This window comes from Chionomys nivalis, chromosome 23, assembly GCF_950005125.1.
Source record: "Chionomys nivalis chromosome 23, mChiNiv1.1, whole genome shotgun sequence".
Taxonomy (NCBI): domain Eukaryota; kingdom Metazoa; phylum Chordata; class Mammalia; order Rodentia; family Cricetidae; genus Chionomys; species Chionomys nivalis.
Window position 1 is genome coordinate 14,752,906 of NC_080108.1, and position 27,118 is coordinate 14,780,023.

Below are 27,118 nucleotides of genomic sequence, written 5' to 3' on the forward strand. Positions count from 1 at the left end.
TTCCCAATCCTTCAGTCCTGATTTTAGGAGTTTTCCTCAAGCATAGCTTTACGATCTAACTCTCAACTAAATGGAGTCTTACCCCTTCTGAACCAAGACATCTTTCTTTCCCCCTCTTTGAGAGAGGGTCTCACTATGCAGCTGTGGCTGGCCTTGAATTTACTTAGATCTGCTGATCTCTTCCTCCTGAGTACTGAGATTAAAGGTGTTCTCCATCATATCTGGTCTGATGTGTGCTCTCTCTCTCTCTCTCTCTCTCTCTCTCTCTCTCTGTCTGTCTCTCTGTCTCTCTCTCTCTGTCTCTCTCTCTGTCTCTGTCTCTCTCTCTGTCTCTGTCTCTCTGTCTCTCTCTCTGTCTCTGTCTCTCTCTCTCTGGCTTTTCGAGACAGGGTTTCCCTGTGTAACTTGGGAGCCTGTTCGGAACTTGCTCTATAGACCAGACTGGCCTCTAATTCACAGAGATCCACCTGCCTCTGTATCCTGAGTGCTGGGATTAAAGGCATGAGCCACCATCACCCGGTGATCTTCTTTTTGACAAAGGAGCAATTGTCTCTGATTCTCAGAATCTGAAAGGCTTTCTGAGGTTGTATGCAGAAAGGCTCAGGCCTGTGAGAGGAGTCAACAAATGTTTATCCTGTTCTCTTCCTGGTTGCTAAGAATGTGCAGTTTTCTGTGGGGCAAGATAAACAATCTAGCAAGAGTCTTTAGTTTGTGCATAAATGACTACAAGCCTGAAGCTGTGGCTTGGTTGGGAGAGTGTTCCCCTAGTGTATCCAAAGCCCTGAGATCAGTTCCTACCACTATAGAAACAGGCATGGTGGAACCTACTTGTAATCCCAGCACCCAAGATGTAGAGGCAGATGAGGCTGTAGAGATGTCTCAGTCTGTCCTTCCCAAAGACCTGGGTTCGACTCCCAGCAGCCACATAGCAGTTCACAGAGGCCTGTAACTCCAGTTCAAGGGAATCCGATGCCATCCTCTGACCTCCAAGGGCACCGGGCACTCACGTGGTATACATATATGCAGGCAAAACACATAAACATCAAGTCAAATTTAAAGGTTAAAAGAAGAGGTGGTGGCAGGGAGGGTCAGGAGGTTGACATACTTCTTTGCTACTCAGTGAGTTTGAGGGTCACCTGGGCTACAAGAAACCTTGTATCAAAAAGAACAGCAGTGCCTTCCACACTTAGCTGCTCGGAGAAATCATGCTTATGCTCATGATTTCATGGGTCAGAAACCTGAAAAGGAACCCAGGGCAGTGCTTGCCGGCAATTTCCACGCAGTTACAGTCAGATGGTGGCTGTCATCACATGAAGACTTAACTGGGCCAGGTGTACACCATGACTCACTTCCATGACTGAGAGCTGATGTGGGCTATTGTCTGCAGCTCCTTCCGGGACTGGTCAACCAGACCCCTGCAGAGGCCTCTCCAGGATTCTCTCCCGTTAGTTAGATTTCTTACAGGGCTTACGATCTACGATCAAACCCTAGTTCTGAAGTGGGGGGGTAGGGGTGAACCTTAACTATACTTCCCTTTGGAGGGAATGACGAAGTTGCCATTGGCTTTCATGTAGGATAGAGAATTATTGAGTCCCTCATCATCATATCTCCCAAGTCTTCTGAACTTGTAGCTGTCAAGATTCTTATGCATAAGCCAGACAAAAAGTGCTGGTTAGTGAAGATGCCATGTGGGGTGGTTTTTGGGTTCCCAGAATTAACAGAGGCTGGAAACCCAGGATGGAAGCTGGACCAGGACTGAGGAGCTTCAGAAGACTGGGCAACAGGTACCCCATAAAGGAGAAAGCTTATGAACTGTCCTTTCTAGCACAGGCCCATACTGAGGGACACTTATGGTCAGCAATGTCTATGACCCCAGGACCCAGCTTGTTGACAGCAGTCTGTAAAGAGGGAAGCTGAAGAAGAGCAACCTGATTGGTTCGTGACACACTGCATTTTAACTGGGTAAGAAAGGGGTACCTCTAGGACCTCAAAACTTCTGTTGGCCTACTGTGGAGACTGGGCATAGTGGGAGACTCTTCAAAGAAGGTGCTCTGAGGAGCCCAGAGAGATGGGCGTCTGGATATTTACAAATCTCTGTGTTCCCTAGACAACCTGCAGCCCCGGACAGCTCCACCCCTACCTCCACCCCATAGCATACGGTCATAATGGTCATATGTGCTAAAGGCACAGCCCCTCAAGGAGCACTCCATGGAGGTACGACAGCTTTTTTCTCTCTCAAGACTAAAAGAACTATTTTTAAATTTTGTAATTATAGTTTTAATGTTTGACTAGGCCATACGGCCAGTGAAAGAATATTAAAAGGAACACAGCGAGGCCGTCTGGCTCCCACTTCTGTTCCCTGCCTGCCTACTCATTTAATCCTCTTTCTCCCCTACCCGTCCTGATCATAGTGCCTTGGGTATGTTCTTTTTGGCATTTTTCCTTTTGAGGTTTAATGGAACTCTCTATGTAGACCAAACTGGCCTCAAACTCACAAAGATCCGCCTGCCTCTGCCTTCAAGTGCCGGGATGAAAGGCGGGCACCACCACGCTCACACTCAGCTGTAGGTTTTATTTTAGTAAGCCAGTGTTGAGTTCATGCACATCATTTCCCACCACCACCACCCATCTCCAGAGCTCTTTGCCCTTGCAAAGCCCTGGGGATGCCCATTTGTACCCAATAGAGTCCTCAAGCCCAGAGGGACTAAGAATTTTCTCCAGGTCACCCAGCAAGGGGAAGAAGACAGCATGTCCAAATGCAAGGTCTGCCGTCTTTCCACCATTCCCCACTGACGGGCCTTGAGTCTTCAAAACCCAGGCATTATTGTTCCCATTTTACAGGTCAGTAGAGGGGTGAGGGGGTAACATCCCCAGGACTGAAAAATACCACAAAGCTTTGTGCACTGTTACATATCGACTTCCTAAGTAAGTAAATGCTTCTGGTACCCGGAAAGTTTGCTCAGCAGAACCAAACTCGCCAGCCACAAGGTGACATGATGTTTTCGATGTTAATTCAAAGTGACCTATGAGTAGAACGCCCCAGAAATGTGATCAATGAAAAAATACCACCTGGCCGGGCGGTGGTGGCGCACGCCTTTAATCCCAGCACTTGGGAGGCAGAGGCAGGCGGATCTCTGTGAGTTCAAGACCAGCCTGGTCTACAAGAACTAGTTCCAGGACAGGCTCCAAAACCACAGAGAAACCCTGTCTCGAAAAAGAAAAAACAAAACAAAAAAAAACCCCACCTGATAATAGTGTCTTTCTTCAGCCTTGAGTTTCTGGTTCTCTGAATGTACTCATTGGCTTCCCTAGCTTGTCAGATGTAGTCCCTCTGTGAAGATCAATGTCAAAGAGCTCTCTTATGGTCCCTGTGAGGAGCCAGGCTGGCCTATGATTCCAGGTCTGTCCCGTGGACATTCCTTAGGGCTCTCTGTCAGGATCCTAGGCCTGGGCCATGATATTCTAGGTCCGTTAGGCAGCATCTCAAGTAGAGTCCAGGTTCCAGTCCCACAGGGATGCTAGGGACTCTGTTAGGGGTGTGGGTCAGCCAGTGAAAAGGGGATGTTCTTAGAGTGAGTGTGACATCTCTGCTTCCTTATCGAACCTTGATGGCCATCCTGCGGAACAAGCCTCTCATAGATCCCTGCTAGGCCTGTTCTCAGAGGCTGTACTTCCCGCCACTGTTTCTTCTCCAGTCAGTGGCTGTTCTGTGGCCCCTAGAGGCCTGGGGATCTAGATGGACACTGCAACCTTCTCTTCAGTCCACTGATCTCCATTGCCATGTTCTTGGGTGTCATCCCCAGTGAGATGTGCTGGCCATGGATCACAAACAGCATGGTAGGGTCTCAGCCTTTGTAATAAGACAGTCAGGGGTTTGACTCTCTGGTTAGGCCCTTAGCCTGCCCGAGAACTCAGTTTTCACTTCCAACATGTGTCTACAATATTGTGAATTGTTGCGAATTTAAGGGTATGAAGGAGAGTTTTTGCTGGCAAGGCTTCTATGGTGTCTGGCCAGGATAATTCTCTGCTGAGGACTGGGACCTCGGTGACCCATGCTGGCATGGCAGAACCCTCAGAGTTCCCAACACACTGACCAGGGCTCGGCGTCATGTGTTACCTATGGGCAAATATGGTCTTAAGTCCGGTGCTGATATGGGGTGTGTAGAGGGACCCACCCCTGGCAGGCACCCCTGGAGTGTGTACTTTGTGTGGTGGGGACTTCCTCGGGGAAATCTAGTGAGGTGTCTTTGATTTCAGCCTCAGTATCCAACGGTAGAAACTGGCTTGGCCAAGCATGGTATTACCCTGCTTTTAACAAGGATGCTGAACCCGGCTGATTGGCTCAGCTGATAAAGATGCCTCACATCAAGCCTGAAGACTTGAGTTAGATCCTCCAGACCTGCATGGTGGGAAGAGCCAGTTCCCATAAGCTGTCCTCTGGCCTTCCCATGAGCTACAACACAGGCATGAACATAAACAAAATGTAACAAAAGGTATTAGTTGTTTAAGATTTATTTTTACTACTTTTAATTGTGTGTAGGAGGAGGTGTGTGTGCACATGTGTGCAGGTGCCTTCAGAGGCCAGCAGCATCAGGCCCTCCAGGAGTCGCAGGCTGCTGGGAGACACCAGCATGAGCGCTGGGGACAGCACTTGGGTCCTTTGTAAACTCAGTGCTTGTTCTTAACCACTGGGCTATCTTTTTAGTACTAAATGTTGTTTAATTAAAAATAAATAAAAAGAATGTTGGAACGTGAGTGTGGCGGCTCAGACGTGTAATTCCAGTACTTGGGAGGTTGAGGCAGGAAGCCAGCCTTGGCTAATGTGTGAAGATGTTGTCTCAATACCACAGAACAAAACAAAATAAGGTAAACAAACTACCACCAGAACCAAAGCTAGACTTTAATCCCAGTGCCCAGGAAGCAGAGGCAGGCAGACTCTCAGAGTTTAAGGCCAGCCTGGTCTCCATAGCAGTTCTAAGACTGCTGGGACCACATAGAGAAACCCTGCCTAGAAACAATGAAATGAAAAAAAATAACAACAGCAGAAACCCAGGTTTGGTGACAGAATGCCTGTAATTCCAGCACTTAGGGGGCAGACACAGGAGGTCCACTGTAAATTCAAGGCTAACACAGTGAGTTCCAAGTCAGCCAGGGCTACACAGAGAAACCCTGCTTCTACAAAATCAATCAATCAATCATCAATCAGTCAATGTAAATAAAGACGTTGTAAAGAGTCAGAGGGATGTTTATTTATGAACTGCTGAGTAACACAAACTATCTATGAATATTACAGAGTAAAACGATCTCTCCTGAGCCTGTGTCGTCTCTAATAAGCTTGAAAGGCTGAACTTATATACCTACAGACACCAAAATTCCAGGATTGCTTCTGCATGGCAGAAAACTGATGGTTTCTATCTTCTTCCTTATGTTTTTCTGTACCTTCCCCAAAACTGCTGTGGTTTGTGACAGCTTCTCATAATTCCCTTGCTTTTTATTTATGCATCCCCTTTATATTTTGTGAACTGAAAAAAGAAAAGGATGTTAAGTGGCGGTGCTTCAAGCTGGTTATCTCACCATTTGGGAGGCTGAGGCAGGAGGACCGCCAAGTGTTCAAAACTAGCCTAGATTATAGAGGTAGAATGTCTCAAAAAGGATGGGAGTGGCTGGGCTGTGGTGGTGCCTGCCTTTAATCCAAGCACTCCGTGGGGGAGGGGCAGCAGCAGGCAGATCTCTGGGAGTTCCGAGGGCAGCCTGGTCTACGGAGCAAGTTACTGGACAGCCAGAGCTACTCAAAGAAGCCCTGTCTTGAAACAAACAAACAAAACAAAACAAACAAAAACCAAAACAAAGCAAAACAAAACAACAACAACAAAAGGATCAGAGGTGGCGATGTGGGTAGTGATTCCAGTCTTGGAATTCTTCGTTCTGATCTGGATGAGCGGTGAAGATCTTCTCGCTCTATTCACCCAAACAAGGGAGAAAAGATTAGGCATCGACAGGACGCGCGGAAGTTGGGACGCTCTACTCTCTTCTTTCTGTCTGCCTTTGCTCCCCTCACCTGGAGCTATCAGGGGCGCCGGGCTCGGGGCCGCCCCGCGGGCCTCTTGCCGGTTGGATAGCGCCCTGGGCGCGAGGGCGGCACCAGGGTCAGCTGTTCCGCGTCCGCCCCGCCCAGTGTCCGTGTCCTAAAAGTGTCGCCCCAGCCTCCCTAGCCTCGGAGCCCGGCGTGCGGAGCGACCAGCAGTGCAGAGCATGGCTTTGAACACCAACCTCCGGGGGCGGCTGCCCGTCATCTGCCTGGTCCTGCAGGTGGTGATGGTGGTTCTCTTCGGCGTGTTCGTGCGCTACGACATCCAGGCGGATGCCCGCTGGTGGTTGGAGAAGAAGCTCAAGAACATCTCCAGCGACATTGAGAACGACTTTTACTATCGCTACTCAAGTAAGTCCTATCTGGCAGTCTCACCTGTAGTCTCCCGGTGGTTCCCATTGGACGACCGCCTGACTGCTCTCCGCTTTAGGTCTGCCTCTGCCTCTGGAACAGGATGGAGGTGAAGGGGCGATACTGCCCCACAGTCCCGAGCTGGCCCCAGGGTAGGCTCCGCACCAGGGCACTCTCCTACCTCAGCCTGGGAGAAGTGGCCATACGTGCTCACACTTGCTATGGAAACCTGATTATGGGCACTCACCTGGGAGAAGTGGGCTGCCTTTTTTTTTTTTTTTTTTTTTTAAATTGGTGTTTGGTTAGTTTGGTTAATTTTCATCTCTCCCAACCATCAGACACTCCTATGTCCCTGTCCTTCTTGGTCCTCAAAAGCCAGAGTTCCACCTCCATCAACCAACCAGCAGATGACCTGGCTCCCATACACTTCAAATAGGGGGTTGGTCCAATGTCAGTGGTCACAAGGATGGCATGATGACCCTCCACTTTTGTTATGGAGACAGGTTTCGTGGACCACAGGTGGTGTTGGGCCAGGAGGTCATTACACCCACCCTCTTTGGCTTTGGAGAAAAATCTGGACACCGTTCCTTGCCCTGGGATTGTCTGCATCCATGATATTGTGGTTAAGAATGAGACTACAGAGGTTGGAGAGATGGCTCAACAGTTAAGGGCGCTGGATACTTTTCCAGAGAACGGGGGTTTGATTCCTAGCACTTATGTGGTGGTTCACAACCATTTATAACTGCAGTTCCAGGGAATCTTATGACTTCTTCTGCCTTCTGTGGGCACCAGACATACATGTGGCACACAGACATTCATGCAGGTAAAGCCCTCATACACATCAAAAAGAAAAAAGAAGAAGATGACGAAGAAGAATATGGTCCTGGAATGACATTGTTTTTTTTTTTTTTTTTCCTATCATGACTCTGTTGCTTTGGGGGTGCTCTCAAGCAGATGACAATCATAAAGGACCCTAACTTCCTTCTCTACTGACTAGGGGTGCTGGCGGGAGTCACCGCACAGGAAGGGTGTGAAGAAGTACTGGGAGTGTGACCCTCGCTTTATAACAAAGCCATCAACCCCAAGAGCACTAAACACAGGCACCTGAGGACTTCAGGCATCTCTGAGGGCACGGAGAATTAGCCCAAGGTCACCCCAGGCAGCCTGACCTTGAACTGCCAGCCCAGGGTCTGCCAGTGCTCTTGTGCTTTCTGAATTTCCACGCTGTCTACCGGCAGCCAGTGACAATTCTTCTAACAGCCGGCGCTCATGTGGTCATGGGCCACTGGTTTTTGAGGGGACCCTGAAGCTCTTCTCCAACAGCTGCTATGTCAACTTCTGTCCCTCTGCAGCTTGTATGCTCAGCGGCAGGGCATCCTCTGTGTCTGGAAATGAAGGGGGCCCCTGTTCAGGGCTGTGTGCTTCAAAAGAGGTCTTGACAGCTGTGGCTTCAGAATTCACAGGGTAAATCTGCCGAACCTTCCTCTTCTGTGTGGGAAGCAGGCGAGCATAGGATTCATCCTTGACTTATTCCGTCTCATCTCCAGCGGTCTTGCTCACATCTGGGCACCAGAGCCAGCCCCATAGAAAAGTATGAGGGAAAGGCTTCCTTTCGTGGGCATTTATAGCTCTTGGGCTGGCAGCACAGGGCATCGAGACCCCACAGGAAGCTATAGAACCTCACACCCCCTAAGAAGGGATGCAGTCCTCAGTCTCCCCAACTCCTATACTGTCCCTCTTCACCCAACCACCTGTCTTCTTTTCCATTACCCCATAAGTGTTTATCTAGAGGGGATTGGCCGCAATATGTTGGGAGCAAGACATAAACCCTGACTGTTCCAGTGAATTAGGATTTATGGTCACTCTAGACAAATGAGTTGTATATCCTCTGCTCCTCAAGGACTCCTAGATTTATTGGGAACAGAGCACTGCATGCTAAAACACCTAAGGCCAGGGGTGCTGAGCTCCAAGCAGGCAGTCCGTGTCTGACAATGAGAGATCAGGGCAGCCAAAGGACCTCTGAACGGGAAGCCTAGGAAGAAGGACGAGAGGTTCAGAATAGCCTAAGAGAAGGACTCGGAGAGAGAAGGGGGGAATGCTGAGGGAGAAGGGAACCCTAAACACCAAGGATGCCCCCCCAGTAACCCTGGTCTCTAACTCCATGGGCCCCCCCCCCCCCCCCCCCCCCCCCCCGCTCGCCCAGAAGCAGGAAGTGGGAGGGAGCTGTGTTCCTTGGCAAGCACAGGAAGTGCTGTGGTGGCTGAAAGAGCTCCAGTCAAGCATGGGATCTCTCCTAGCTCATCACTACCAACCCTCAAGGGGAGACGTTACTACTCTCCCACACACCCCATTTCACAGATGAGAAAACTGAACATATAGTAGGCGTGTCTCACACAGGTCACCCAATAAGAAACCAGGAATCCAGGCAGTTTCTCTGGGGTCTGAGCCTGTCCTCCTGGGTGACTCTCCCACCCCACATCTCATCCTTTGCCTCTTCCCAGCACGGATCTTTGAGTTGCTAGATCTTGTGACTGTGGTTAGACTCTAAGGAGCATGAAGCTTTCTGGCCAGGTGCATCTCCAGGCCCTGGTTTCCGCAAGACCAAGTAATTCCAAAGGGTGGGCCCCTGTGGTTCTCCTAGTTCTTGGCTTGTAGCCATCAGCACCCATTCAGGGCATGCTGTGGGAGCTTCATCCCTACTCAAGGGATCAGTGGAACCTGCCAGGTGTCTCTGGTTTCTGGAGCAGGTCAGCACCGGGGCCTGAAATCAGCATCCCCGGCCACAGCCCCTCGCAGACAGTCGACACAGAGCTAGCTGGGAACCTACCCTCCTGCTCTTGGAGATCTGAAGTGCCACGCCAGTTGCTGAACATGAAGCCTCCTCCCAGTTGCTGTCGCAGCCTCAGTGACCATGAGCTCTGACAATGGAAGCTGGGTCAAGGAGGGTCACCAGGTCCTGACCCCAGAAGCTTTCCGAAGACCCCGAAGGAGGTCAAGACGTGTTAGGAAAGGACCTGAAGTTGAGGATGCCCAGATTTCCCACGACTCAGAGCCTGTCTCCTGAGGCCAGAGCCTCCAGGCTCACCTGGTCTTCTATGGACGTATACATCAGACTAGGTTTAATCCATCAGAACTCATTTAACCAGAGAAGGCGGCAGCATAGCCTGATGATGAGCCTCTCAGTGAAACATCTGGGTCAAATCCCTAACTTGGCAACCTAACCTTGAGCCTCAGACTGCCTCTCTGTAGGGCAGTAGTGCTGTAAAGTAGAGGGTATCTAAGAGGAGCCAAGGCTCTCAGGGTGTCATTTCCTAGTGCCTGCAGAGACCAAAGGGTTTAGATCCCGTGGAACTGGAGTCACAAATGATTATGAGCCATCATTCCATCACTCGGGTCCTGGGAATTGAACCCTGGTCCCCTGTGAGAGCAGCCAGTATGCTGTATTCTTGAGAATATGGCGGAGAGCGCCCCTTGGTGCTCGCCTAGGTGTTAAGAATGCCCTGGCGGTCAGCACGGGCATAGCACATCTTCCTGCAGCTTTCTGGTCTAGAAGATTACACAAACAAGCAAACATACAACTTCACTTTGTAATGGGACCGGGAAGGAAATGAGGGTACCAGGAGGGGACAGCCTGCCTTAATGTAGGTGGTCACAGCTATGTGTAGTGACACACACCTTTAATCCCAGCACTCGGGAGACAGAAGCTGGTGAATCTCTGTGAGTTGGAGGCCAGCCTGGTCTACATGGTGAGTTCCAGGACAGCTACAAACTGAGACCTTGTTAAAAAATAAAATAAAATAAAAGTATGTGGTCAAAAAGCTTCTCAGTGAGGGGGCATTATTCTGAGAGAGGCCATTCTGTAACAGTAATTCTGTAACAGTCCTCTAGTAAAGGAAACAGCAAAGCCCCTGCAGTGGGACTGGGAACCAGAGGGAAGCAGGTGGCCTGGCAGGTCCCGGAGCTGCCTTTTCTTTCTCTTTCAACTTTTTCTTTGGAAATAATTTTAAATTTACAGATGCTGCAAAAATGAGAGAACACAGAGAGACACAGTATGTTGCAATATACTTTATCTCAGATGCCGGCATTGTTATTTCTCTCTCCAGCCACACACACACACACGGCATGCATACACACACACTCATACACACTCGCACACAGCATACATTCACGCACACAGCCTACATTTACACATACATACACAAACACATACACGCGGCTTACATTCACACGCACACACTCACACAGCATACATTCACACACACTCATATTGCATACATTCCCACACTGCATACATTCCCACACAAACACACACACTCACACACACGTATAGACCCATCACGAATCACTTGGGAGGGTCACTCACATTCCTCATAGTCTTCCTCCCTCAGAACAGGAGTAAGGAGTGCTCACTTCCAGATCAACAGTACTCAGCTTCATACATCCACCTGGGTGAGGAATCTTAACCCGCCATCAATACCTAATTCTCTCGCTAACCTAATAACTTTTTTTTTAGGTCTTCCCCATACTCTCTGCCAAATCAAGTGTAGATGTATTTATTAAGTATAATTGGCATATCTTTTAATCTGGAACATTAAAAAGAAAAGCCTTTTCTTCGTTTTCCACGACTTGGTTAATTTTCAAGAGTACAGCTTAACCACCATCGTTTTGTTTTGTTTTTGAGACAAGGCCTTACTATGAAGCGGAAGCTGGCCTCAGATTTGCAGTCTTCTGGGCCAGTCTCTCAAGTGCTGGACTACCAGGCATGTGCCATTGTGCCCTGCCTCAGCCTCAACCCCTCTTAACAATAGACTCCTCCTTCTGTGTCCAATTGTTTTTTCATTATTAAATTTGTTCCTGCAGTCTGAGGAAGAGCACCCTACGGGGGATACCAGGGGATACCTCCTTTATAGGATGTCCCATCTGGAGGCACACAAAGTCCTTCTGCCACCATTGGACATGTTAATTTTTATTCCCCCTGTTAATATGTAACCTAATTTTTCCTCTGTGCAATTACTACTGTTTGTTCCTCCCTTGAGAGCAATGAGTCATTTGTTGGCAGAATCTTTAAGACGGTGCGGTGCGAAGCCCTGCTCTTCTTGGAATTTTCCCCTGCATTAGCATCGCTCATGGGGCTGCTGCTGTGAAAGCAATCATTTCTCCAATCCCAACTCTCTACCCAAATTCTAAGCAGAGTCCTCAGTGTTCCATTGCGGACAGAGTCCTCTTTGCTCCCTTGTCCATTTTTGCCCATTTATTATCAGCACGGACTCAAGAATTCCTGTATGTAAATGATTGTAACATTATGAGAAACCATTATTTTGGTGCTTAAATTGCCCCAGATGAGGCCAACGGGAGCCCTTCTGTCTGGCTCTTTGTGTCCCATGGCATCCACAGTTCCTTTGTGTCCTATTTCTTTTTCTTTCTTTCTTTTCTTTTTTTTTTTTTTTTTGGTTTTTCGAGACAGGGTTTCTCTGTGGTTTTGGAGCCTGTCCTGGAACTAGCTCTTGTAGACCAGGCTGGTCTCGAACTCACAGAGATCCGCCTGCCTCTGCCTCCTGAGTGCTGGGATTAAAGGCGTGCGCCACCACCGCCCGGCTTTGTGTCCTATTTCTATTAGGTTTTCACGGTCTGAGCTTTTTTTTTTTTTTTTTTATTATGTATACAATATTCTGTCTGTGTGTATGCCTGAAGGCCAGAAGAGGGCGCCAGACCTCTTTACAGATGGTTGTGAGCCACCATGTGGTTGCTGGGAATTGAACTCAGGACCTTTGGAAGGGCAGGCAATGCTCTTAACCACTGAGCCATCTCTCCAGCCCCTGAGCTTTTTTTTTTTCTTCTCCCCAAGACACGGTTTCTCTGTGTGTAACCCTAGAACTCACTCTGTAGACCAGGCTGGCCTCGAACCCACAGAGATCCGCCTGCCTCTGTCTCCCAAGTGCAGGGATTAAAGGTGTATGCCACTACACTTAAGTTTTCAACTGCTAAAGCTCTTTGCCATCTCTTGTTTTGTTTTCTTGGGCTCTACTAAAAGCAAATAGTATTAGTGCTGGCAGAACAGCTTAGATTCCTCTAGCCCATCCCACATCATTTCAGCTCATCCCTTTAGAAACTGAGGCTCAGAGTGGGGAGGGGACTTGCTGGGATCACTGTGGGGTAGAAATCTGGTCAGACTTGGAAACAAAGGCAGTGCTTGAGCAATAATAAATAAAGACAGCTGCCCAGTTGGGTCACCTGTTCTGGGTGCACACTATGCCAAGAACTCTACTACACATCTGCATTTTACCTCTGCAACATCTGTGAGGCATTAATAAAATGTGCTGCGATCCAAGTCTGTTTGATAACAGCTGTCCATCCCGAAGATGAAACACTGGTGTTCCAACTTCTCCACTGCACGGTTGGAGGACGTGGGGTGGGGTGGGGAAGATAACGTCTTCCACTGCACGGTTGGAGGCCATGCAATTGGTGTGTGTGTTGGGGGAGGAAGTGGGGGGAGAGATAACTCCTCCCACTGCATGGTTGGAGGCCGTGTATTTGGTGTGGGTGTTGTGTGGGTGTTGGGGGGGGAGAGGTGGGGGAGAGATAACTCCTCCCTCTGCATGGCTGGAGGAGGTGCCTTCCGTGGTGGAGGCGGAAGGGCGGCGTGTGGACCGTGATAGCTGTGTGCACCAATGCTTGGCCTGCTGAGGTCCTGCTTATTCGGATTAACTTTGATTCTTCTCCCCCGAGGAAAAGGTTACAGTGGAGAGGGGGAGACTACATTACCCGAGATGATTTGTGCTCTAGACTCTGGACCCAGAGTGTAACTCATAGCTTGGCCTCCACTTTAAATGCCCCCGGCCCGTGGAAAAAGCTCATGGATAAGGCATATGAGTGAAGGCCCTATGTTCCACAACCTAGCAAGGCTGGGGGGGGGGGGAAGGGGAAGTGTGGACGGGAGGGGAGGGCATGTGGACCAGCAGTGCCATCCAGATGGAGGGTGGAACATGAAAACGTGTCATCTCCCAAGGGTGCTCTCAGTCATCTTGATCCTGTTACCCAAAGGTCTAATCTGGAGAGCCACCGCTAATTCCCCCCCACCCCCGCTCCCTCCAGAGAACCCGAAGATGAAGGTAGTGGCTATTTATTTATTTATTTAACCCATCAAGAGCCCTCTTGTTCCGGCCACCCAGATGCAGTCTGGTTACCAGGAAGAAGGGAGCAGGGATGAGGGGAAAAGGGAGTCAGGGCTCCAGGTTCTGCCACAGTGGCTGAAAATACAGGAGCTGCCCTAGGCTGTGCTGGCCTGTCAGACTCAAAGCCATGGTGGACCTTCTCTGAGCAGCAGAGACCTTCAGCTGCGCCCTCCCTCCCGGCAGGTTTCCAGGATGTGCACGCCATGGTCTTCGTGGGGTTCGGCTTCCTCATGACCTTTCTGCAGCGCTACGGCTTCAGCGCCGTAGGCTTCAACTTCCTGCTGGCAGCCTTCGGCATCCAGTGGGCGCTGCTCATGCAGGGCTGGTTCCGCTTCTTTGAAGAAGGCCACATTATCCTGAGCGTGGAGAAGTGAGCCCGGGAGAGTTCGAGGGGAGGGGCGGGGCGGGATGGACCAGGCAGGGTCCGGCGGGGAGGGCGCGTCCGGCAGTGGTGGGGTGGACCCTGGGTGGGGAGGACTCTGGGTGGGGAGGGAGCGCAGGCGGACTGGGAGATGCTCACTAGCCGGTTTTGGCTGGGGGTGAGTCCTGGGGAGAAGGATTGAGTGGGCATGGCTCAGGAGTGGGGGTGGGGTCGGGGTCTGGATTGGGATGGGTCCTGTGGTGACAGGGGAGGCCCTAAGGGTGGGTGGCGAGAAAAACTGGAAAAGGTTCAAAAGGAGAGGCCTGGGGGGGGGGGGAATGGTAGTGCGGGTGCCCGGTGAGTGGGGGGAGGGAGGGTTAAAGGAAGTGGGCAGGGACAGGAAGACAGGAAGAGGGCGGTGGGCTCTGAGGGTTTGGGATTAGGTGGCTCTTCCTTCAGAACACCTTGGTCGGGTGATGGACACCTGTGCTACGCACACCGTTTTCTTATCGCCACTCTCCAGATAGAGATTGTGTATAATGCTATTCAGGTACCGTGGGAGGGTCTCTCTCCCACGATGGAGGATAGTCTTTTCTCCAGAAGAGGAAGGAAGAGTCCAAGCCCCTGCTTCCACACACTAAAATGCTCTGAGACAACGCAGCCCCAGGGACCCAGGAGGGCGGCCCAGAAGCCTGAGCGCGCCTCAGAGGGTCCCTTGCTGGGAACAGCAATGGGGAGCTCAGCCAAATGGAGCCCCTCTCTCCTTGCAAGCCACCTCTTCTGGCGGAATAAGAGCTGGAAGGCTGGTGTGGGTTTTCAGGGCGGGGCACCAACCTCTTCTCCCACCTCCAGTCCTCTAAGTGACTCCTGTGATAACTTCTCAGTTTGATGAGTGTCACCAGCACTTTCCCACCAGGTACCTCACTCTCCTCTTTAGAGAAGTGGCCAGTGACTGACACACGGAAAAAAAAAAACAATTGACTAGATAAACTGCCTTCAGTAAAATCTGTGACATGCACAAAACAGCCTCAATACCATAGGCCCAAAGCATGAGTCTACCTGTTATATATCTAATTAGCCACTACGGTAGAATGGCCATGACACATGAGAAAGTATGCCATTATTTTTTTTTTTTTTCAAAAGAGTGGTTACAAACCCTGAGTTAGCAAGTTCGAGGTGAACTACTTAGTCAGCAAGCTGGTCACTTGATAAATAGAGTTTGGGCAAAGGATTTGGGGGATTAGATTCCAGCCTCTGGCCTGGAGCCGATGTTGGGAGCCCAAGTTAGGATGGGCGTGTTGTTCCCAGATCTAGCCTGCGGGTTTATAGGTATGGATATACTTCTGACATCCGTCCTGGCTATGCTCACCTGCCACCCTGGGGCAGTTCTCCTCTGTGAGCTCTGCTCAGGCCTCCCCGAGACCCCTAACATGTGGTAGCCAGATCCACCTCCCGGGTGTCGATGGGCAGAAGCCCGGCTTTTCTGTTCTTGCTCTTTTTCTCTCCTGAGGGGCACCCCCATCAGGTGGCTCTTTGGGATGCATCTGGAGAACTCTAGCTAGTCACTGGGCCTCGCTGAGTCTTTGTATCACAGTGATGAAATATTGATGAGAAGTACCCACCTTTTGTGGTTGGGGGAGATGATTCAGGAGGCCACGCGACTGCTTACTCAGTAGCCCATCACCCTTTCAGGCAGATCCCGCAGACACAGTGCTGAGCAAGGCTAGCAGTGTGTGTGTGGGGACATCCTATAAATATCCTCTGGAGAGGTCCTGCCCTCATTCCAGAAACTGGACCTCAGCGAGATTGTTTCACCCTGAGTCTGTGTTTTACACACACCCTCACACATGTGGAGAATCTCTGTATTCGACAGCCTTGAGGAAGCAACCCTGTTTTCCCTACGCCCACCCCACTGACAGCTTTCACGGTCTCGTGAGCTGTACTGGAAGTCGGCTTGAGAATGTGGGGTTGCCTTGCTGCTTGCAGGGAGGTGGGCAGAAGCAGGGTCTCCTGCAGGTGTAGGCATTGCTTGGCTGCAGTAGGTGACCACGCCTCCTTGACTCCCTTGCTGCGGTGGCGGAGCCTGGGCATTTCAGGATCGAGGGGAGCCTTTGTACCACCCTTTGCCCCATCCCTTCTTTGGGCCTTCCTGCCCCCTCCTTATGCCCAGCACCACGCTAGATCTTTACTTCCTGTGGGAAGGTCCTTCTGTCTCTTGTGTGGACGCTGACCTTTCCTTGTGGGTACAGTGACAAGGAGGACCCAGAAGGCCATGGCAGGGCAGGGTGAGTGAGTCTGGAGTGAATTCCGTGTCAGGAGCAGGGTCCACATTGGCGGGGGGGGGGGGATGAGGAGGGCTTTTGGCAAACAGAGACAATAAGAGGAGGTTCTGGAAAGGCAAGCAGAAGACAGGGGATAGGGTTGTACCCTAAATACAGGACTTGTTCAACAACAGTGGATGAACCACTTGGGTCCCTGAGCATAGAGCCCACAAGGCTAAGGGAAGACATGCCGTCCACTGCTACAAAGGAGCCTCCCTGGTGCCTCCTTGTGGAGGAGAATAGTATTTGATCACTTTATACATTTCCAAGTCTCCTCTTCTACATTTGAGCCCAGCCTTGAACACTCCCTACCCTATGGGAGGGAGGAATTTAGACCACCTTAAATTCCAGTCAGTCACTGTGCCATTTTGTTTTAGCCCTCAGCCACCGACTCTCTCATCTCTCATCTCTGACCCCATCCTAGCTTGACTCTGTCCTCTAAGTCAGGACGGTCTCTACAAGAAGCCAAAGTAGGCTTTTCACTGGGCACACTATGCATGTTGGTCCTAGCTAGGGTGAGCCCATTATCACAGAGAGTGAAACTGAGGATCAGGAGGATTAAACCACCGGTCTCAGTCCACAGAGGACCAAAGGCTTGGAGTGTCGCTTCTGGTTGTAGCTGCAGCTCCTCACTGGTCCTGTCTCTCGATAGCATCATCGAAGCTGACTTCTGTGTGGCATCTACCTGTGTGGCCTTTGGGGCAGTTCTAGGCAAGATCAGCCCAGTCCAACTGCTTATCATGACCTTCTTCCAAGTGACCCTCTTCGCAGTGAATGAGTACATCATCCTGTACCTGATAGAGGTAAGATTTCAGAGTCTGTGGCTCTGTTGAGCTAGAGGCAGAGGGGAGCGAGCCACACTGAGATAAGCCCCAGAATGTACAATTCAGTGAGGGGTCCAAGCAAAGAGGCGCTGAGCATGCCCTGTGTTAAGGATTGACCTCCAGGGCTAGGCAGCCCAGCAGAGGGCGCTACAGAGCATACACCAGGAGAGCTAAGGAAGCCAAGGAGAGGACAAGAGGAAAGGGCCCTGGCATTTTGTTGGCTAGCCAGTCAACATCCCTACCTCCCTCTGCTCAATTGGTTGCCGTGGGAACTGTCTTAGGGTTTCTATTGCTCTGATGAAAATCTGCTTTAAAGGATTTATTTTGCTTAGACTTCCATTTGACAGTCCGTTATCAAAGGAAGTCCTGGCAGGGACCTGGTGACAGGAACTGAAGCAGAGGCCACAGAGCAATGCAGCTTCCCGGCTTGCTTCTCATGACTTGCTCAGCCTGCTTTCTTACACAGCTCAAAAACCCCCTACCCAAGGCTGGCCCTCCTACATCAAGAAAATGCCCTACAGATTTGCTTATAGACCGGCGGGATGGAGGCATTTTCTCAATTGAAGGTTCTTCTTTCCAGGTGACTCTAGTTTGTGTCAGATTGATAAAATGAACAAACAAACAAACACACACACACATATACACAGGAAGAAATAAGGCAACAGGGACAGGGAACTAGGCTCTGTGTCCCACAGCTGGAGACAGAGACAGCTAAGCGTGTGTGCATATGTGTGGGGTGGGGAGTACTGTGAGGAAGGAGGGGGAAAGGGTACCAGGCCCTGACAGGCCCCTTGCACTCCAGGCAAAGGATGCAGGGGGCTCTATGACCATCCACACATTTGGCGCCTACTTTGGGCTCACAGTGACCTGGATCCTCTACCGAAAGAATCTGGAGCAGAGCAAGCGGAGACAGAGTTCAGTGTACCACTCGGACCTTTTTGCCATGATTGGTGAGAACGAACAGCTGTCCTGTTGGTGAGGGCTGCCATGGTGGGGGAGCTATACCGGTTGCTATGATTGGTCATACAGCCGTGAGTGGGTAAGACCAACTAGGACTAGCTGGAAGGCTGCCGTAGAGAGTGCAGGTCACCATGATAAATGAAGAGCGGAACACCTGTCAGGAGTAAGAACAGCCATGCTGGGTGAGGGCCACTATAAATGTGTGAGGGTCTGCATGGTGGGTGAGGATTGTCGTGTGCATCCCTGGTCTCCATGTAGTGGGCGTCTGCTGGTTCTTTGGGAGGAAGGGCAGAATGAAGTGCCCTGTAGATACTTCTAGACTCCTGGGTGTCCGATTCTCTCCCTCCTGGAATAACCCAAGGCAGACAGAGTGGAAACAGGAACTTGTGATGTCTATCAGACCTAGCCCTCCCTTCCATCACCCTGTAGACTGAGAGACGGTAGTACCACCAGCTAATCTGTCTACAGAGGGGGAGACTCTCCCCCACGATGCTCTAAGAGTAGGCGACAGGTAACCAGTCCTAGGGTCGGGGAGACAGAGAGGGCTTTGTGACGTGGCGTGGGAGGCCAAGTGGGATCTAGGTGAGTTGGGCCAGGCGAACCTTCCAGAAGGAGCACTCATGAGAGTGATTCTTATAGGCTGGAAGCAGCCGGCCATCTCTCGAGCGGAAAGGCAGTGCCTCCACTTGGGCTCTGTGAGCCTGGCCTAACACCTCCTCTCCTGGCCCCTGGCCTGCATATGTTCTGACCCAGGCACCCTCTTCCTATGGATATACTGGCCCAGCTTCAATTCAGCCAGTTGCTCCCACGGAGACACCCAACACCGAGCAGCCCTCAATACCTACCTCTCCCTGGCGGCTAGTGTGCTAACCACAGTGGCAGTGTCCAGTATCATACACAAGAAGGGCAGGCTGGACATGGTGAGCAGGGGCTTCTGCGGGGAGGTACCTCTCTGACTGTCACGCCCTGCCTGCACCTTGTTGTGGCAGGCAGCTTCTAGATTGGCACACCCAAACCTGGATGTTCACAGAGGGCCATCCCTACCAAGTGTTCTTGTCCTTCCTCACAGCCTGAAACGCTATTAGCCAGTGCCAGCTGTGTGTCATAGCAGGCCCGCCTGGCAGAATTGCCCATGTGCGTGCGGCTTCCCCCACCTCTGCGAGGTCTTTATCCTCCTGACACCACTGGCCTCTTGGGCTTTTTATTTTTTTTTATTTTTTTATTTTTTGTTTTTTCGAGACAGGGTTTCTCTGTGGTTTTGGAGCCTGTCCTGGAACTAGCTCTTGTAAACCAGGCTGGTCTCGAACTCACAGAGATCCGCCTGCCTCTGCCTCCCAAGTGCTGGATTAAAGGCGTGCGCCACCACCGCCCGGCCTCTTGGGCTTTTTAAAGCTGTACCAGTCCCCACACTTAGAGGAGTCAGCAGCCCAGGACCTGTCATGGCTGACGAAGAACATTGGTAGCAGCTGGGCATGCGTGGGGGGCCCACAAATCCCTGGTATAGATATAGCATGCACTCAGATACACCCACTGACCCACAGGTAGACATGGAGAGAAGGGGAATGGGCAGATGGGTTTCTAGGGTCCATGGGCGTGTCCAGCAGCACACTGCCTCACGGACACAGAACATGTCCAGGCCTGCTGGGGGTCGTGAATGACTTACTTGCAGAGCACACAAAGAAGCTGTGTTCAGCTGGGGCCAAGGCCAACCTGCTCCTGGCCTGCTGAGGCAGAATCTGAGCTGTTCCCGGCTCCCAGCTTTGTGTGACATGTGAAGGCAGGCCACGCTCCAGGAACAGAGCTGAGAGCTTGCACGCTTTGTCTACCCTGCCCAGGTGCATATCCAGAATGCCACACTTGCAGGCGGGGTGGGCGTGGGCACAGCTGCGGAGATGATGCTCACGCCTTACGGCGCTCTCATCGTGGGCTTCTTCTGTGGCATCTTCTCCACCCTAGGATTCGCGTACCTATCGGTGAGGACCCTAGGGCTGGGGCTGGGGATGCTGTGGGGGGGGGTTTGTTCCTGAAAGCAGGGAGAGGAAGAAGGGGTGAGACCTAGGGAACACTAGATTTGTGTTTTTGAAGGCCTCCCGTGCCCCTGCCACAGCCACGGCCTGAGCAGCACCGTCTTCCCTCCTCCCTGCAGCCATTCCTGGAGTCCCGCCTGCGCATCCAGGACACATGTGGCATTCACAACCTGCACGGCATCCCTGGCATCATAGGTGGCATCGTGGGTGCTGTGACAGCAGCCTACTCCTCTCCTGATATCTACGGAGAGCCAGGGTAAGTGTGGCGAAGGTGTGAGAAGTGGGGTTTTCTCCTTCGTTCTCTATTCCTTCTTTTTGTGGGACCCGACATGTCTTCCTCCTTTAGCCTCTTCTTCCACTCTAGACCATTCACTGGCCTCTCTCCCCACCCTCAGACCTGCCACAAGGGTCCAAGAGAGGAATAGAGTAATTGGGATGGAGGAGGCTTGGGGTTTCAAGAACACAGGGGTGGGGTAGCAGTAATCAATTCCCTGGCCTCTCCATGGGGTCCTCACTCATTCTTGTCTCTGTCCCAGGCTGCTCCATTCATTTGGCTTTGGGGGCTATAAGGCAGACTGGACCAAGAAAATGCAGGGCAGATCCCAGATATTTAGCCTCCTCCTGACCTTGGCCATAGCCCTGGTGGGCGGCATCATTGTGGGTGAGTGAGAGTGGCTACACTAGAAAAGATGGGGTCCTGATTGGGGACTTACTAAGGGGGGGGGACCCAAGAATATGTCTCAAGGGTGGACCTGGGCCTCCCCCAGAATACCTGATATCTGTATTGTCAGCTGTGGGACTGGGAATGTGGGGTCCATCTGAGGGAAGAGGTTGGGGTAAGCAAAGAGTGTGTTCTGACCATTGTGTCCTCCGATCTATTTAGGGCTCATTTTGAAATTGCCATTCTGGGGACAAGCTGCTGATGAAAACTGCTTTGAAGATGCTATCTACTGGGAGGTAATTTCTAGAGACTGGTCTCTATACAAGGATAGCTAGCTGTACCCCCCACCTTGTTTCTATGCAAGGATAGATGTACCCCCACCTTGTCTCTATACAAGTATAGCTGTATTCCCCACCTTATCTCTATACAAGGATAGCTGTACCCCCCTCACCTTGTCTCTATACAAGGATAGCTATACCCCCACCTTGTCTGTATACAAGGATAGCTATACCCCCACCTTGTCTCTATACAAGGATAGCTGTACCCCCCTCACCTTGTCTCTATACAAGGATAGCTATACCCCCCACCTTGTCTGTATACAAGGATAGCTATACCCCCACCTTGTCTCTATACAAGTATATCTGTACCCCCCTCATCTTGTCTCTATACAAGGATAGCTATATCCCCTCATCTTGTCTCTATACAAGGATAGCTATATCCCCTCATCTTGTCTCTATACAAGGATAGCTATATCCCCTCATCTTGTCTCTATACAAGGATAGCTATATCCCCTCATCTTGTCTCTATACAAGGATAGCTATACCCCCCACCACACCCACACCTTGCCTTAACCTAATCTATGTAGGGCATGGTGTCGCCTGTAAATTGAAGACTTTTCCCTACCCGTCTTTCTTTCTTTCCCCTGGGCACCCCAAGGGGGCCATGAATACCTTTCTTTCTACACACTCTGGGAGTGGAGTCACACGAGCAGCCTACCATGGGGCCTGAATCTGGTGTGTTCTAGTCATAACTTCCAAAGTCTGTCCCCGACCCTAACAGCAGCGGTGTCACCGAGCAATCCTAGCCTAGGAAAGAGGCTGAGGCAAGAGGATAGGCACAGGTTTGAGGCCAACCTGGGCTGCAGAGTGAGGCTCTGCCTCAAAAAACAGACTAGCAAAGGCTGGGGCTATACCTCAATTGGTAAAATGCTCGCCTATGCATGAGGTTCCGAGTTGGATCCCAGCGCTACACTATTCCAGCACCCTGGAGATAGAGGCAAGAAGAACCGAAGGTCAAAGTCATCCTTAGATACATAGTTTCTAACACAGTTTGAGGCCAGCCTGGTAGATACATGTGGCCCTACCTTAAAAACAAAATAGCAAGTCATCCTACCCAGAAGTATTAAGAACCTCTGAGTGACATTGGCTGAAGCCCCATCTGAGAACTTCCTTGTTAGGCTGGTGACTTTTTACCCTTCCTGGCATCTGAGAGTCACCTGGGAAGGCCTCTGGGGCAGCTCAGAGCTTCCGTCCAGCAGCTTGGGTTCCACTGCTCTAGGGGTGTAGGGTTTGGACATGAGAATGTTTTGTAAGAGCTCTTCCCAGGGGACTCTCTTCTTGGTGAAAGAATCGGTGTGGTGTCCAACTTCAGACTGCATAATGGTCACCTTGTGAGATTGCCACTTGATGCCAGCCAGGAGGGCCTCTTTCAGAAGGACTGGGAATCTACGGATGGCCAAGCTCCCAGGGGGTTCTGGCTCAGAAGTGGAACACCACCACTTTTAGCCTGTCCGTAGAAAACCTAACATGGAGGTGTTCCAGGAAGTCAACACCAGAGTATAGCAAAACTGTCTCTCTTCCTCTCTCTCCCTTCTGTATGTGTTGCTTGTTCATTCTTGCTCTCTCGTGTCTGCTCACAAGTGGGTGTGTATGTATGTGGGGGCACACATCTGTTGGAGGTCAGAGGACAACTTGTAGGAGTCAATTCTCTTCCATCATGTAGGTCCCAGGAATTGAACTCAGGTCGCCAGGCTTGACAGCAAGTGACTTGATCCACTGAGCCATCCTTACAGCCCAGAACTCTTGCTTTACCAACAATTTGGGCCTCTAATGGCATCACGGTTTCTCTCCCCGACAGTAATTCACAATACATTTTCATGTTTACCTCTCTCTCTCTCTCTCTCTCTCTCTCTCTCTCTCTCTCTCTCTCTCTCCAGGTGTCTGGCACATGCCAGTAACCCCAGTTCCAAGAGGAATGGAGACAGGAGGACCACTGGGGCTTACTGGATTCCAGCCTAGCTGTGAAGATATGAGCTCCAGGTTCAGGGAGAGACCCTGCATCAAAGGACTAGGCAGAGAGTGACAGAGAAACTCAACTTCCCTGTGTGTGTGTGTGTGTTCTGGAATGGGACTCAGGTCATCAACCTGGTGGCAAGAGCCATCACCCACTGAGTCATCTTATTTTAAATTATTGCTTATTTTAAATTATAAATATTACTAGACGCTCATTACAGAAACACATCAAGAAATATGATTACAAGGATCCGAGGGTGTAGTACAGCGTGAGAACGCAGGTTGCAAAGTTCCGGGTTCAGTCTCACCACATAGACACACACTGCAAAACAAAACAAAAAAAAACAACAACAACAAAAAACCACACACAGACAACCTTCCTCGAAGCGCCACTAATACCTTTTGGCATGTTTCCTCTCGTTCTTTTCTCCATGTATGTCTTCCACATGCTGTTGAGATTTGATGGTCCACCCCGCTCTTCCTCTTTTCCTGTCTGGCATCCAGATTGCCTTGCATATTATATTCTTAGCAAACTTTTATTTTCATCCTCTCTTTAAAGCCCACACCAACACAATTTAAGACACTACAATTAGAAACACCTGGGCATGATGCTAATAAAATGGACCCAAAATCTCCATACATGGGAGTTGCCTCTGTCTGTCTGTCTGTCTATCTATATATCTGCCTACCATCTATAATTATTATCTGCTTGCCTGTATGTCATCATCCATCTTTCTATGTGCCTGAATGTATATCCATGTGTGCCCACCCAGATATATGTACCTATGCGTTCAGAAAATGGTGTTGAGTTTCTCTGTCACTCTCTGCCTAGTCCTTTGATGCAGGGTCTCTCCCTGAACCTGGAGCTCATATCTTCACAGCTAGGCTGGAATCCAGTAAGCCCCAGTGGTCCTCCTGTCTCCATTCCTCTTGGAACTGGGGTTACTGGCATGTGCCAGACACCTGGAGTGTCACGTGGCGCTAGGATCTGAACTCCAGTTCTCATGACTGCAGGGTAGGTGCTCTTTAACTACCAAGACATCCCTCCATCCCATCTTGCATTGTTAGGACCTTTGTAATTCATGCCAAGTTCACCTCTTCCCCCAGCAGTGCTAGGTCAGGAGGAAGCGGAAACTGTCCCTGCACCCCTGGGTTTTCTGCCTGGGTCATGAGCCGGCTTCCCAGGGGAAGGGGGTGAGACAGCTGCGAGAAGGCAGGGCTGAGCAGCCCCACCCATGCTTTTCACTTCCCAGATCCGTTTCCAGTCTTTGCCTTCCCTTGTTCTTCTTTGGGATGCCACTCTAGCTCTGAGAAGCCACACTATTCATCTTTCAAACCCCCCCATGTGCTTGTAAGAGTCTAGAATGCAATCTGAACTCTATGCCACCCAGCGTTTGTCCTTGTGGGACCCTATTTGGTTCTTGCCTTGCCTGAGCACCCTGACAGGGCCAGTTCTGCAGTTCTGACAGGGCCCATCGCAAGCTATAAAGGAATGTTTGTGTCATGCAATTTTTAACATGACCACAAGATGGCACTCGCCACACAGTGTTTGCAGCCTTTCGCTCACCCCAGCACCTTTAGTTCTACTAGGCATACCGGGTCCTGCCCTCTCTCCACAGATTCCTGAAGAGGTGAACACTGTCTACATTCCTGAGGACCTCACCCACAAACATCCTGCTCCTCCAGTACCTTCAATACCCTTGGTACTTCCAACGCCTTCAGCATCCTTGGTTGCTCCAGTACCTCCAACACCTCCAGTATCCTTAGCAACTCCAGTACCTTCAACATCCTTGGTACACTAAGCTCCCAAGGCAGGTGAGAAGCAGGTAAGCCTTCTCTTTGGGGGATGGTGCTCAGGTTCTCTCAATAGAGGCTCATGTCTCAAAACCAGATGGAAACGTGAGCTCTCCTGCCCCTGAGGTGGGATAGGTTAGCCTGGAGGAGCACATAGAAAGAGACCCAGCGGGCCGGGCGGTGGTGGCGCACGCCTTTAATCCCAGCACTTGGGAGGCAGAGGCAGGCGGATCTCTGTGAGTTCGAGACCAGCCTGGTCTACAAGAGCTAGTTCCAGGACAGGCTCCAAAGCCAAAAAAAAAAAAAAAAAAAGAAAAGAAAAGAAAAGAAAGAGACCCAGCGACGCACTTGACTTTGTGACTGCTTGCTGCTGTGTGACTTGGAGACTCTCTTCAACCTAGAGATCGAGCTTCGGTTTCCTCATCTATGATCTGACTTTACTTGGTTAGATCAGGCTAGACCTTCCTCCTTCCCCTCTATAGAGCACAGTGTATTAATGGGGTGCTGTAATACCAACCAACCCTTGAGAAATTTCCACAAAGCAGGGTAATTGCTCATACCCCAAGCTTGCCTGAAACTAAGAAGTATCCTCCTGCCTCAGCCACGTGCTGGAATTACAGATGTGTACCATTTCAACCAGCCATCCCCAACCGCCCCCCTCTTTTTTGGTTTTTTCGAGACAGGGTTTCCCTGTGTAACAGTCCTAAATGTCCTGGAACTAGCTCTTGTAGACCAGGCTGGCCTTGAACTCACAGGGATTCACCTGCCTCTGCCTCCCGAGTGCTGGGATTAAAGGCGTGCGCCACCACCTCCCGGCCCCCCAACCCCTTTTAAAGACAGGATCTCAGACACCCCAGGCTGACTTTGAACTCACTATGTAGCCGAGGATGACCTTGAACTCCTGATCATCCTGTCTTACCTCCTAAGTGCTGGAATCACAGGTGCATACCACTGCACCCTGCTTAACCAATGCTGGGCTTCAAACCCAGGAATTTGTACATGCTAGGTTCGCACTCCATCAACTGAGCTACATCCCCGGCCCCCTTCTTTCTTTTTAATAGCTGAAGAAATTAAGGGACAGGACTCAAGCCGCATGGCTAACAAGTGGGGGAACTGGGGTCTTTCAAGGTCATTGTCATTGATCTTACAAACAGCTTGGAAGTGGCTGAGTCTAGGGTAAAAGGCAAAGGGTCATGTCAGGAAAGAAGATTTTGGGGAATACCAAAGCCAGACTGTGTCCATTGCTGCTGGTGTCCCCTTTGGTGCCTGGAAACTGCAGCAGGCCTGGTAGGGACATCCCACCCGCTGCTCTCTCTCTCTCTCTCTCTCTCTCTCTCTCTCTCTCTCTCTCTCTCTCTCCTCTCCAGGCTTCGCAGACTGTCCCCAAGCTCTGGAAGGAGGTGGAGCGGCCTAGCTAGGGATTCAGGAGCAGGGCAGCTGAAAGGCCTGCTGACCTGGACCCAGCACCTCCCAGACCCCCTTCATCCCAGGGGGCTTGCCTGAGAACAGAGGAATTCTGACAAAGTGAGCTCCAAGCCAGGGTCAGCTGCAGAAGGTCTGCCCCTGCCTGGGGTCACCATGCTCAATAGCCTGTGAAAAGCAGCATGGACAGTGGCTGGGGCAGGAGTGAGCTTGACCCTCCCAGGGGGTACCACTTCTCAGACTCTTCCAGCACTGCCTGTTCCCCAACCACAGTTCCCATGCTCCTGGGGACCCCAGACCACTCTATCCTATGTAGTAAATAAATGTTGTTGATGTTCTTTGTAGAATGGGTGTGAATTCTCTGGTGGGGCCCCTGTGAGAGATATATGGATCCAGAGAACCTGGTCCCCTGCCTGGCCCTGACCTTTGCCCAAAGGGCCACTATCTCTACAAGAATTTCATCCAGCCTGGGAGGCGGGGGGGGGGGGGGGGGCTCAACCCGGCTACATTTTATTTCTCCAAGCCCCCTTTTCCCTTACATTAATGGTCCACCCTGGTGAGAAGGCCACACTGACTTGCTCTGGGTGCATTCCAGCAGGCTAGGGAGAGGGAGGCTCCCCTTCCAGTCGGCTTTCCCTAGCCCTTCCCTTCCTCTGCCAGGCCAGCCCCACTCCTGCTGTACAATGGGGAAAGTTTCGGGTCCTTAAATTCCCAGCCTTGCAACGGACAGGTAGACTACGACAGACAGGAGCGTTTGGAGAGGCAGTCTGTGGATGGGCGGTAGCCTGGTGGGGCTGTGGAGGCGGAATAGTTACTAGAAGAGTAACAAGGGGAGATATAGCGCGG

The 27,118-nt window shown here is 50.9% G+C and overlaps 1 protein-coding gene across 3 annotated transcripts; it reads left to right on the forward strand.

The window, feature by feature from the left end:
- The first annotated feature begins 6,252 nt into the window (after positions 1-6,252).
- Positions 6,253-26,565, forward strand: Rhcg (Rh family C glycoprotein). 3 transcript variants are annotated; one of them, XM_057756389.1, is made up of 11 exons: positions 6,253-6,439; positions 13,795-13,981; positions 16,946-17,096; positions 17,920-18,067; positions 18,831-18,997; positions 19,913-20,050; positions 20,224-20,360; positions 20,641-20,765; positions 20,988-21,061; positions 24,676-24,882; positions 26,218-26,565. In XM_057756389.1, the coding sequence occupies exons 1-10, from the start codon at positions 6,253-6,255 to the stop codon at positions 24,856-24,858; spliced, it is 1,497 nt and encodes a 498-aa protein (XP_057612372.1). In that variant the 3' UTR covers positions 24,859-24,882; positions 26,218-26,565. The 3 variants fall into 3 exon arrangements, with proteins under 3 accessions (XP_057612372.1, XP_057612373.1, XP_057612374.1); XM_057756390.1 differs by having other exon boundaries at positions 24,676-24,871; XM_057756391.1 differs by lacking the exon at positions 19,913-20,050 and having other exon boundaries at positions 6,299-6,439.
- The last annotated feature ends 553 nt before the right edge of the window (positions 26,566-27,118 follow it).

What these genes read in the sequence shown, in the direction of transcription:
- Rhcg (XM_057756389.1), top strand. Translation starts at nt 6,253, where the DNA reads ATGGCTTTGAACACCAACCTCCGGGGGCGGCTGCCCGTCATCTGCCTG. An exon ending in CTTTTACTATCGCTACTCAA is followed by an intron (nt 6,440 to 13,794) that starts GTAAGTCCTATC and finishes CCCTCCCGGCAG; the next exon opens with GTTTCCAGGATGTGCACGCC. An exon ending in GGTGGGCGGCATCATTGTGG is followed by an intron (nt 20,766 to 20,987) that starts GTGAGTGAGAGT and finishes CGATCTATTTAG; the next exon opens with GGCTCATTTTGAAATTGCCA.